General features: G+C 42.6%; 1 protein-coding gene across 2 annotated transcripts in view; it reads left to right on the top strand.

The window, feature by feature from the left end:
* Positions 1-13,508, top strand: part of STAMBPL1 (STAM binding protein like 1) — a 62,425-nt gene that overhangs the window by 41,566 nt on the left and 7,351 nt on the right. For both annotated transcript variants that reach the window (XM_083149050.1, XM_083149051.1), the window contains 5 exons: positions 149-224; positions 2,032-2,127; positions 4,894-5,275; positions 6,426-6,550; positions 11,939-12,076. In XM_083149050.1, the coding sequence (XP_083005176.1) occupies positions 149-224; positions 2,032-2,127; positions 4,894-5,275; positions 6,426-6,550; positions 11,939-12,076 (817 nt within the window). The remainder of the gene's footprint in view (positions 1-148; positions 225-2,031; positions 2,128-4,893; positions 5,276-6,425; positions 6,551-11,938; positions 12,077-13,508) is intronic.

Here is a 13,508-nt window from a genome sequence, read left to right as displayed (position 1 = left end):
GACATATCTGGTTTAGGCTACTGCTGATCCGCTACTGATATATGGTTCGTCGCTGGAACGAATGCTATATCTTTCTGTTGTGTACCCAGCCTTAACTGTTTGATCGTGTCCTGACCGTGGCTGTGAAAGGTATTGTGTGTTGTTGCAGGTTGTTTGTTGAGAAACTGCCTAATCATCGAGACTACCAGCAATGTGAAATCCCAGAAAAACAAGATATTTTGAAGGTTGGTTGAATTTACCTATACGCAAATCCATTTTTACTCTCCTATACATCAACCATTTGTTAAATTTTACATCACTTTTTTTTATTCTGTGGAAAAAGATTTTCTTATAAAAACTGTTGGTCAACCTCAGTTCCCGCATTTTTATCTTTGGTCAACCTTGCCCTATTACAATTGCCAGTAGAACTGGGATATGGGTGGATTGCTTTCAAGCACAGCCAATGGCCCTTATTAGATCTGATCGCAGTACAAATGTGTTCTCAAAATGGGCAAAATATGTGCACTGCAGGTGGGGCAGATGTAACATGTATAGAGTGTTAAATTTGTGTGAGTTATTTTGTTTCTGTGCAGGGTAAATACTGGCTGCATTATTTTTACATGATTTCAGTTTCAACACACCCCACCCAAATGTAACTCTCTCTGCACATGTTACATCTGCCCCACCTGCAGTGCACATGGTTTTGCCCATTGGGAGAACAAATTTGTTCTGTGATCAGATCTGAATAAAGGCCAATGTGTATCGACCAATAATGAGGGTCATCACCCTCCAAACAAGATACAGAAAGAGAAAAATAGTGGGATACACACTGGTGCTAAATATATACAATAAACTTCATAAAGAAATACAACACCCCTTAAGTAATAAATGTTTAAATGTCCACCAAAGAAATGTCAGTTTCCTTCTTCATTCCAAATGTTATGTTTTTCATTCCAAAAATAGAAAGAATACCAATGGAGTAGTATGTTCATGACCGGTAGTATGGAATACTAGAATCCTCCCAGCTTCTAACAGTTATTTTACAAGTGTTTGAAATAGGACAGAATCTGATTAGCCTGTATTGTCTAACTCACCAAGTACATAATGATGTGATTAGTGTGTGTAATTTAATTTAATGTACTGTATTGATATTTGTGTAACTTGTTAATTGCATTTTGATAGTGTAATACACAAGCACCTGTGTGCAGCGTGACTGAGTCGAACCGAGTGATGTAGCTCACCGTATTTTTATTTATTGTGCGTCTTATTCGATTCACAAATGCAGCAAAAAAATAAAAACACTCCCAAGTGTACTACAGATGGCACAGGAAGTAGTCTCCTCCCCCCCCATCCACCCACAGAGCATTGTCCAGTTGCAGTCGCTGTGGTCAGACTGGTACCACAGAGAACCGATTGGGAGCAGCAGCCGAGCAGAGAGGACACTGACCAGAGATGGATCATGATCAACCTGCCCCCCCCAGCCCCAGCTGCCAACAGACTATAGATTTATTACCCTTCTGCCTGACCCCATGCTGTCATTGATGGGGCATGCAGAAGGTTGACTAGCTAATACAAGTCTGACAGTGGTGGCTGGGAGGGGGGCTGATCATGATTTGATGTTTATTGGTGTCCTATCTGCTTAATCAGAACAACTATGTGATTCCTATCCAAGTGCCACCCGCTGTCATTCCACCATGTCAGCGGGTGGCACTACCCACTCCTCGGCCAGCACCCTAGTGAATGCTAACCTTAGGAACCACTATCCTCACAGGAGACTTTCTTTATAGTCCCGAGATACAAGATCCTAGTAAATGGATCATCCACATTCTCATGAATACAATATTGGCTCAGCCCACAATTTGGATGCCTCAGAGGTGTAGGATAAAGGATCACTCAGGTGTTATATTTTTACATATCAATATCACACAAGTGGCCTTTGCCTATGTCGTTGTGAAAATGTATAGGCAAATGGTGAGTTTTATATAATATATTAACAGGAATAATATAATGTTTTATACAATAATTGCGATATATTTCCTGTTTTCCCTTAAGAAATTGAAGGAGGTTGCATTTCCGAGGACAGATGACCTTAAAAAAGATCTTCTCAAGAAATATAATCTGGAATATCAAGAATACTTGAAAGGCATAGTAAGTGGCACTGGATATTACTGTTGTCTCTGTCTTTATAGGCATTTGTAGGCGTTTGGTATAATACTGCCAGGGTGCTGCCATTTTTTATATTTAAATCCTGTACTTTGTATTTTACAAGAAATCCACTGTAGAAACAACAAAAGAAAAAAAACAAAATGAAACCATGTAAAACATGGGCCTCAACAAAGTTGTTAATACAGCATCAGAAAATACGTATCGTGGCTAATTTTTATATTTAGACAGAAAAAAAAGACCTAAAAAGACCCACACACATCATAAAAAGGGTTAATTAAGTATCAGGGATTCCATGGCTTGCGGGGCCAGGCCCTCAAAACATAAAGGAGAACATATATAAAGGGAGAGATGTACTAAGCCTTGCAGAGAGATAAAATTGAGAGAGGTAAATTACCAACAACTCCACTGCTAACTGCTATTTTCCAAGCACGGCCTGTAACATAGCAGTTAGGAGCTGATTGTCTGGTACTTTCTCTTTCTCCATCCTCCAAGGCTCCGAGTAGTTACAGTAATCAATGATCCTGTACTCTAGAGTCACTGACTGGGAAATAGAGACAAGGGGTCGGAGCACTGGTGACATGGGACCTTATTCTGATTGACTCGCAAGGCTACAAACTTCACAGCCTTGCGAGTCCATCATACGCCACCCCCCATACCCCCAGCCCAGCAAGCATTACCCCCTGCACAGCTGGGAATGGATGGATTTACATAATCATCCATTTGATGGCCGCAGACCATCGAATGATTTCTCCCGCGCACGCAGTTCATAGAGACCTATATAGTCACTCTAAACTGCGGGCGCTCTGTGCAAGGACAGGGCGGATGGCTGACATCCGGTGATGTCAGCTGTCCGCCCCCTGCAGTCCGTCACGGCCTCATTAGCCTGGGCGTTCCCATATGCTGATGGGACTGCCCGGCGCCCCACGCCCTTCTCCGCCCCCACTCGATGTGTAGGGTGCGTGCACCCGGCTAACAGAAAGTTTGCCGTGGGTGTACGCACCCTGTGTCTGCACATGCGCCTAAACGTGCATGCGCAGACGCAAAACTAATGCATGGAGGACTGATGGAATCTGAAAAGGTCCAGTGTGCTAGAGAAGTGAACAAGAGGGAGGAGGAACCTGACTCTGAGTGCTTACTTACTAAGGGGAGATCAATTGGAATATGATCTGGGAACAATGTATTGGGGAGGAGAGGATCCAGTTATGAGATGGAATGCTTAGCTTTAATAGAAAGGTATGTTTTTTGTTTTTTTTCAGTGTGCATTAAAATCTGGGGGCGACTGGTAAATCGTTTGAGTAGGGGTGAGAGTGAGTTCCACTTGTGAGAAGAAGTGACCAGGGTGGAGGTGGGAGGAGTGGAGAGGGTAAAATATGAAGATGAGGTTCTGGATTTAGAATGAGTGGAGTGGATTAAGGCTTATGGGTGTGACAGTGAGTTTGTTTTGGATCTTGAGAGGTGTTTGGAGGTCATGGGATGAATTCCCACCATGGCCTCTGTGATGTGGAGTTTGTATATTCTCCATGTGCTTGCATGGCTTTCCTCTGGTTTATCTGGTATCCTCCCAGAATCCCAAATGTACTGGAAGATAAATCGGTTCCAATAAGAATTAACCACCGTATGTATGTATGTATGTATGTATGTATGTGTGTATGTGTGTGTGTGCACATGTGGTAGGGGCAGGGTCTGATTGGATAGGCCAAATGATCTCTGTAAAATGCTGCAGACTATGTATGCACTATATAAATAACTGGTAATAAATAAGTGAAGCAGACTGCACAGCGGGAGAGGAAAATGTGATGAGCAGCAATGTTTAGAATAGATGGAGGTGAGAAGTGAGACAGAATGAGGCCAGATAGGAGGAGGTTACAATGGTCTTAGAGGGAAGGATACCACTCTGAGGGGCAGATGTATTAAGCCTGGTGAAGTGATAAAGTGGAAGGAGATAGCGCACCAGCCAGTCAGCTCTGAACTGTCATTTTTCAAACTAAGCCTGTTACGTTGCAGTAGCTGATTGGGTGGTGCGTTATCACCTTCCATTTTATCACCATGAGAATGAAGTTGAGACAAGTGAGGAGAGAGGTGGAGGGACCCATGAATGCGTTTTGGCTCGGTCATTTGATTTTCAACCAAAAACCTCTAAACCGAACACTCATAGCATATGTTACATAGGGCCTTATTCTAGTTCACTCTTTCTGACAAAATCCTTCTTAGATGGACAAAGTCATGTGCACTGCAGGGGGGCAGATGTAACTTGTGCAGAGAGAATTCAATTTAGGTGAGTTATTTTGTTTCTGTGCAGAGTAAATACTGGCTGCTTTATTTTTACACTGCAATATAGATCTCACATTGCAGTAAAACCCCACCCAAATCTAATTCTCTCTGCACAAGTTACATCTGCCCCACCTGCAGTGCACATGGTTTTGTCCATCTAAGAAGGATTTTGTCAGAAAGAGTGAACTAGAATAAGGCCCATAGTTAGGGTCACAGTTTTTGTTTTTGATCTCCTGGATGTCCCCGAATTATTACTAATCGGATTCTAAGAATGCTCACAGCAGCTCAGTTGATTTGAGAGTGAACTTGTGTGAGGATAGTTCTGCATGTAATGGGAAGAATGCGAATGGGGGAGGTCACACAGAGGTATACAGTATATCGTAAGTAGTAAACTGACGCAATGACTTAGGACGATTATGTTGGCACACATCTTTTGGAGTGAATAGAATTTATACAATTAACACATTTTATCCTTAGAACAAACGCAAAGCAGAATGTCTGAAGAAAATGGAGCAGCAACAACTCATAGAGGCAGAGAAGAAGCGCGTGGCACAACTACGACAGCAGCAAATGGAGACTGAGCAATTCAGCTTTTTTGAGGACCAGCTCCGGAAACAGGATCAGCTCAGGAAACAGGACCAGATCCGGGACAAGCAGAGGAATAAAGATATCACTAAGAACAAGGTCTCGGAGCAGACTGATGGCAGCATTACGTCTTGTTTTTCCTCTACTAAGCCCCACTCTGTGGCCAATTCACTTTCTGGAGCAGCTGTAAAGAACGATGCAGCCATGTGTGCTGGGCAGTCTCCTCCTGTTACTAGGGCCTTAAAGCCAGCAGCAACTCTAAGTGCCGTACAAAGTAAGTGCTTACAGTCGCTACTGATCTGAATTGTCCGTGTGGCTATCTGTGTGTACAGGTTCATTTAACTAGTCCTGCACAAGAACCTCTTACATTTGCTGAGAGAACCACATGATGTAGGACACTGAAGATGACTGAGGTTATCTATAGATACTTAAAGCCTAAAGGTCAGAATTTAATTTCTATCATTGAAAGGTCAACTAAACCGAAAACACAACTTGGCCTGATAATTATGCTATTTAAATGCATAGACTCGTTATCTAGCAGGACGGAAGATGACTTCCATTGGCCTTATAGCTGGAGCTTGTCTACTTTGGCCACCCATGGATGATAGACAATACTGTCACTGCGCAGGATTGCAGCGTGTGTGTACAGCTATAACCCCTTTCTTGCAGGAGATGACCTCTTGTACTAAATTGTACTGCAAATGGAAATGGAATGTTTAAGTACTGGTAAAATGTATCATATTAGTAATTCCAGCATCCTGATTACCGCCAGAATAATCCTAACTACTGGGATGCCGAACATAAGTATGCGGGGAGAGGGGGGTGTAATAGGCACGCTGCATGAACTGCGGCTTATCAAGGATTTAACAATTATCGAAAGAGCGTGCATGGTGCGCTGGGTGCATTTGCAAGTTGCTGATGTCAGCAGCGGTCCCAATCTCCCAACGGCCATCGCAGCGCCATGTAAGTCTTGGCATACACGACCACTACACTCAGGGGCAGTACATTAGATGGTGAGTGATTACGAATGGATTTCACTCTCTTCGCATGGCTGCAATCACTTTCGGGATTAAACTGTGGCGGGGTGGTGACTAACTGATCGATGGGCTGCAAAAAGTTGCCTCCTCTATGACAGGGAGCCGGTGCCGCACTGTGACCTTCTCATGCAGCACTCAGCTCCTGTCACTGAGGAGGAGCCAGGAGTGCAGACTCTGGTGAATGAAGAAGATATCGGGCTGCTCCCAGAGTCATATAAACAGGGGCTTCCCACAAGACCTTTCGAAGAAAACTGAGGCTTCCGGCTATTCCATGACCCTTTACCACACCTGGTGTAGCCAAGCTTAGTGCAGTCCCTGGATGGAACCATATCTAAGGTATTTTGTGAGTATGTGTTACTTCTCTTAAATACCTTTTCTATTTTTCAGATGAAATTGTGGAAGGCCTTCGATTGGTTGTTCTGCCCAAAGATCTTTCTCACAAATTTCTGCAACTGGCGGATGCAAACACAACAAGGGGGATTGAAACATGTGGGATTCTTTGTGGCAAACTGGTAAGATGGTGTTTATATATATATATATATATTTATATCGTTTTTTGAACTTACATATCTTGAATTAATGATATATGCACACGGGGTAATTTACAAAGATCGAATGGGTAGGAATGCACATATTCATACCCATTAGATGTCAAATACGGCTGGTAAATTAGCATCTGCTAATTCAGCTGATTTTCCATATGTACATACGGCAACGTCAGCCGAATTCTGGTATACCATCGATAGAACTCGCCTGTATATGGCCATGAGTTCTATGGTGGTGTGCTTATTTACTGCTGAATTTGGCTGATAATTCAGCAGAAAATATGACTTGAAAATACTTCTCCTTTTCTAGGTGTATTTGGCTGAAGCCTGCAGGGATCAGCCAGATCCATGCAGGCTTCTCTGTGTAAAAAAATAAAATAACAATAATAATAAAAGTCGCGGGGTCCCCCTTCCTGAGTATAACGGATTCGGTATGAAATACCGACAGTCAAAATCCCGACAGTCATAATACCGACAACCATTGACCGACGGTCAAAATACAGACAAGGTCAAACACACACACAGGTCAAAAAGTATAAAGAAGTTAGTCATATTTTGTTGGTCTGTATGTTGGCATGTCTGTATGTTGGCATAGGTGGACAAACCCGTATGAGTAAAACCCGTATGAGTGTACCACGTCCCCTCGCATGGCTCGCTGCGCTCGCCATGCTTCGGGCACGGTGCCTCGCTACGCTTGGCACACTATTTTATTCTCCCTCCATGCCCTAGTGGATGGTACGGCATGAAATTCCGCCTGTCGGCACATGTCGGTGCGACATGGACAGTCAAATGTAGTACCGCATCCCCCAAGTTAAATGTCTGTATTTTGACCGTGTCTGCATTTTAAATGTAGGTATTTTGACCTTGTCTGTATTTTGACCGTCGGTCAATGGTTGCCGGTATTTTGACCGTCTGGATATTGATTTGTAGGTAAATTGACTGCATCCCTTATATATCTATAACCAGTACCAGGCTCTTGGCAAGGTCATGGTTCCCAAAACACAGGGAACAAAAGGAGTAGGGGTCCCCCATATATTTGGAAACCAGCATTGAGCACAAACCACAGTCAGGGGACACTTTTTACAAGGTTCCCCAGCCAAAACATAAGAATAGTGGCTGGTGAGCCCTGGCCGGGTCTCTGGGGGAGTGGGGGCTACCCCAATAAAGGGGTTCCCCCCTCCAGGGGAACCCCCGCCCAGGCTGTCCCCGCCACACCTGGGCTGTGGGTGGTGGGCTGTTGTTGGAAAAACAAAGTATAAAAATAAACTGATTAAAAATATATATAGGGTTTTGTAGTAGATCTACATGGCTCAGCAAGCTCCTCCTCCCACTTGCTGGGACTTTGAGAACCACAAGTTCCAGCATGCAGGGCATTAATGGGCCCGCGGGGACTTGTAGTCCTACTACAGAACAACAGAACAAAAATCCCAAGAACATACACACACCTGTAAAAAAAACTTTAATACATACTCATGTAAAGGGTCTGCTTTCTATAAGAGCATAACGTACACAATTTTATGAATATTGTTAAGTTTAATTTAGATACAATTCTTATATAAAGCTTTTTTATATTTATTTTATTTATTTATTACCAGTTTCTTATATAGCGCACACAGATTCCGCCGCACTTTACAGAGAATATTTCAACATTCACATCAGTCCCTGCCCCAGTGGAGCTTACAATCTATATTCCCTACCACATGTACACGCACACACAGACATTCTAGGGTTATTCTTGTTGATAGCCAATTAACCTACCAGTATATTTTTGTATTGTGCGAGGAAACGGGAGTACCCGGAGTAAACCCACGCAAGCACGGGGAGAATATACAAACTCTGCACAGTTAGTTAGGTTCAAGGTGGGAATCGAACCCATGACCTCAGTGCTGTGAGGCAGTAATGCTAACCATTTATACATAAGTATCCCTAAACATGCAAACGGTTACAAAATAAAAAGATAAATAACAGATCTTTTTAACAGCTGTAATGATTTCCAAATCTTTTTCCTTTAGTGGGGAACAACATGAATATCACCACAACTGGGAAACAAGTCCCAAAGTATTACTGGCAAAGCTTAAATTCTAGAAGCCTTGTTTAGAGTCAGATTTCTAAAGGGCTCAGATTTTAGTGTAGCAGAATGTTCACACTGCAGGCTGCTATTAAGCTCTCTTCATCTAGATGCATACTGTATACATGTCTGTACTCTTCTGATAGGATATATATCCCGTTGTCAAGGCCCTCTTCTCTCCACATTGTATTGAATTGTGGCGCTCTTTTTACCTGTGCTTTATTTAGTTCTCCCTGTACTTTTCCTTTGTACAGTGCTGTAAAACACTTGTGGCGCCTTATAAATGGAAATATAATAATAATAGTGTGTTTTTATTTATAATATGTATAAAATATGTATCGTGAAGGACACAAACTCTTATGAAGATTGAGTAGGTTAACTCCTGTTATTTATTTCCTTTCTGAACCAAGTCTTGATATTTAATAATGGATAAAGCTCTCCATTGCTGTTCAATGAATGTAGTTGAATGAGTACCACAAATAGCACCAGGACACTCTGTCATTGTCACTTGACCACAGAGCCTTTTACCAAGTCCTAGCTGTATCATATTAATGCTGTCTAGCCATCTCGTGTCTCTTCCTTGCCTGGAGCCAGAATGGTTTGCTACAATCTTCAGTTTCTGGGGTTTGAGCCAGAATTGCTTACCGACATACTTTAGCACTTATTAATATTATTATCAGTAATTTATATAGCACACACATACTCAGCAAGGCTTTACATAGAATATTTGAACATTCACATCCGTCCCTGCACCAGCGCACACATTCATTCTAGGATTAAATTTTTGGGAGCCAATGAACCTACCTGTTTATTTTTGGAATGTGGGAGGAAACCGGAGTACCCAGAGGAAAACCACGCAAGTACAGGGAGAATATACAAACTCCACACAGTTAGGCAATGGTGGCAATTGAACCCATGACCTTGGTGCTGTGAGGCTGTTATGCTAACATTACACCGTCTGTGCTGCACTTAGATATTTGTTCTCTCTCTTTTTTTTTTATCTATGAGGAAGACGTCTCAAAACTGGCCATACTAACACATCATAATATACTCCAGATCTGGGGGTGGATCGATTAAATAAAAATAGATAGAGAGAAAGATAAGAGAGAGAGAGAGAGAGATGTATATATTGTATTTAGAAACATAGGCACTCACAGGTACTTTAAAATAAAACGTATCTTATGGAAAGTACATTTTGGCCCAGAACAGGTTCAGCAACCCAGTTCCTGATGATGTCATTCCTGATGTCATTCCCGATGAGGTTCAGGAACGGAGTTTCTGCTGAAAAATAGCACTGTACAGTATATGTGTACATGTACGTACTATGCGAAAAGATAATTGCCTCCTGCGCTTGTTATGTGCAGCAGCTCTGTAAAAGGTTAAAAGCAATTTAAGGTTAAAAAAATAAAATAAACAGAGCGCTTTGGTGTGTAAAGTGTGTTGCAATACCAAAATAGGTACTTGTTTCCTAGCACGGCGCCCAGATTTTCTACGTACGGCACCATAAGGAAATGCGATGCGATTTTTATTTTTTTTATTTTAACGCAACCCCTCCCACTATCCATGCCACCCCGAAGCGTGGCGAGCGCTGCAGGGGGAACGCGTCCGCCGACTTTTGTCATCACCCCACTATCCACGTCGGTGCGGAGTTGATTTTATATAGTGTGGCGAGCCACCGAGCCCGAAGCGTTTCGAGCGGACGCGGATTACATTACATGGATTTTGCGTCCCCTCGAGGGGCTCGCCACGCTTCGGGCTCAGTGGCTCGCTGCGCTTTCCACACTATATAAAATCAACTCCATGCCGACGTGGATAGTGGGGTGATGAAAAAGACGCTGCGCTCGCCACACTTCTTATTAATGTATTCACTGACTTAGCCCATTAAAAAGATAGGATGCAATAAAAAATCGCATCGCATCTCATGCCACTAATGGCATGCGATGCGATTTTTTATCGCATCCTATTTTTTTAATGGGCTAAGTCAGTGAATACATTAATAAGATAGGATTCGATAAAAAATCGCATCGCATGCCATTAATGGCATGCGATGCGATTTCCTTACCCTGAATAGCCCACTACGTAAATGGAGTAGTGGGCGCCGTGCTAGGAAACAAGTACCCCAAAATATACATAAAATAATAAAAATGTAATGTTTAAGCTCTTTTGCAAGATAAACTGCAGAGTCCAGGTAAACAGATTACTTTTTCCATAGTCCAGTGGGGAGTTATTGTATTGCTAGCTATCCCTTACTATTTGTTCATAGCAGCGCGTGGCTTCCTCCTCCTGACACGGCTTTCTTCCGAGTCCATCTAGTGGCACTTCCAGTATCGCCGTCCATACATTTGCATGATGCGTAAAAGTCACTAACGGTCTACTGATTCTATAGTTGATGAGTTCCAACTATCCACTGGTATCAAGCACAAAGCAAACAGTACGTCGGGAGCTTAATGGAATGGGTTGCCATGGCTGAGCAGCTGGATCTCCTAAGTCTCCCATCACCAAGTCTAATGCCAAGCGTTGGATGGAGTGGTGTAAAGCACACCGACAGTGGAGCAATGGAAACTTGTTGAGAAACAAATCATGCTTCTCTGTTTGGCAGACAGATGGGGAGTCTATGTTTAGAAGATGCTGGGAGAACGTTACCTGTCAGACTGCAATATGCCAACTCTGAAGTTTGAAGAAGAGATAATTCTATGTGGCTGTTTATTTGAGGGTTTGGCTAGGCCCTTCATCTCCAGTGAAGGGTGTTCTTATCTTAATACTTCAGCATACCAAGACATTTTGAACAATTCTATGCTTCCATTTTTGTGACAACAATTTTGGGAAGACCCTTTTCTATTCCAACATGACTGTGTCCCGTTGCACAAAGCAAAGACTGACCTCAACTCCATCAAGCACCTTTGGATTGAACTGGAATGGCGATTGCGAGCTAGGGCTTCTCGTTAATGTATATGTATTTAAATACAATGTCATCACAGTCCCTGTTGGTATTATAGTCAGGTGTCTGAATACCAGTTGGTTACGTGAAAAGGGAAAAGCATACCTCCACCCCAACTCACCTACTTTTACCATAAATGAGTATCTCTAATAGGTTTATTAGCCTACAACTATGTTACCCAAATTTCATGGAGTGCGTAATGGGGTCATCGAGAAGTCACTCCTGATTTCTATCAGGGCATGTGAGTGAGCATAATAGACTGACTTGCCTGAAACTGAACAAATACATGAACACATGTTTGTATAGCTTTATGTGCTGTAATATTCACTTATTTTGTTATATTTTGTAGACCCATGACGAATTCACCATCACACACGTCATTGTACCAAAGCAGTCTGCTGGGCCAGACTACTGCGACATGGAGAATGTGGAAGAATTATTTAATGTGCAAGACCAGCACAACCTTCTAACCTTGGGCTGGATCCATGTAAGTGAATGCTGATGCATTGTTTTATATTGGCTATGTAAAGCTCACCAGAAATGCATGTATAATGGTCTCTGGTCACAGGGCCAGATTGAGCACTTAGAGGCATATACATATACTGGCAGATGCTCAATAGTTTAATAATACCACTCGGTCGCATGAAAGGAAGGGTTGATTCTGGGCAAGAAAAAAAATACATTGTTTCTTTTAGCACACTGAATAGTATTAGTAACCAGTCTTGAACACTACATGATAATATAATTCAGAGATAATGGTTACATATATTTGCACAAATGTGTGAATAAGCCCGCAAGCCGTCGTCAAGGCTTCTCTGTATATTGGGGGTCCCTAGCCATAATCCAGAAATGCCAGTGCTGCTTACCAGTGAAAAATATAGTTTTAATAAATATTAGTGTAAGAAGCCGCAGCTTCATACAGAAAGTGAAATTCATTAATATTAAATATTAATACTATTAAAGAAATAATGTTAGTGAAGAAATTTAAAATATTACAGTAAGTGTTAATAGAATGTAATGGTGCGCTACACTGGAGCCATCCAGCCCAACCAATCCAACGGCAGCGAACCCCACACCTCCGTTACCCTAATCTGGGTCTACAATTAGCCAGCAAGGAGCCACATGATAATGGCTCATTACTTAAATATATCCAAATTAAAAGCTACCTACCTTGGATCAACCCCATAATTGAGCACTCAGGGGCCCAGGGCACTAAGACAAGGTATCTGCACAACACTCCACACCATTTCTCATAATACTCTAGGAGTGGCTGGTCTGCGCCAAGTCAATCAGGTCCTGGGGCCATCTCAATACCAAGAGCTGCAAGTCAATTGGTAGTGACTTTAATGGTGCCAGGGATAAGGTGTATAGCATACTGGCTACTAATGTCATGATGGTACACGGTACTGGTCTATGCCCCTTACTTGCACAACTGCTGTCAGGCCACTGTTTGTAGTGGATGGGCGCACATTGATAAAGCTGTATTACACAGAGTCCTATTCTAGTTTTAACCTTTAAAATAAGGCCTTGTCCAGTCTTGGACCTTGTTGCAAAGATATTAAAATATACAATTAGATAATATAATATTGTTAGTTCGGTACTTGTTTCCTAGCACGGCCACAAATCTTGGCCATCGGGGGTAATTTGAGTGGCCTGCGACGCGACCGACGCGATGCCCCCGATTTTTCCATTGAAATGCATTGAAAACAGTGAAAAATCGGGTCGGTCGCGTCGTGTGCGCTTAAAAATGCTTAAATGGTCCACCCGCGATGGCCGCGATTTCCCCATAGGGAACAATGTTAAATGGGTCAATTTACCCAAATCATCATAGGGAACAATGGTAAATGGGCCAGAAAGCCCCAAAAACCCCCCTGACCAGTGAAATGTCCCCCCAAAAGTAGTTCACACCACCCCGCGAT

This window comes from Crinia signifera, chromosome 6 (genome assembly GCF_055691185.1).
Source record: "Crinia signifera chromosome 6, ASM5569118v1, whole genome shotgun sequence".
Lineage (NCBI taxonomy): Eukaryota > Metazoa > Chordata > Amphibia > Anura > Myobatrachidae > Crinia > Crinia signifera.
The sequence above is the reverse complement of the archived record's forward strand: the minus strand, read 5'-3'. Positions and strand labels throughout refer to the sequence as shown.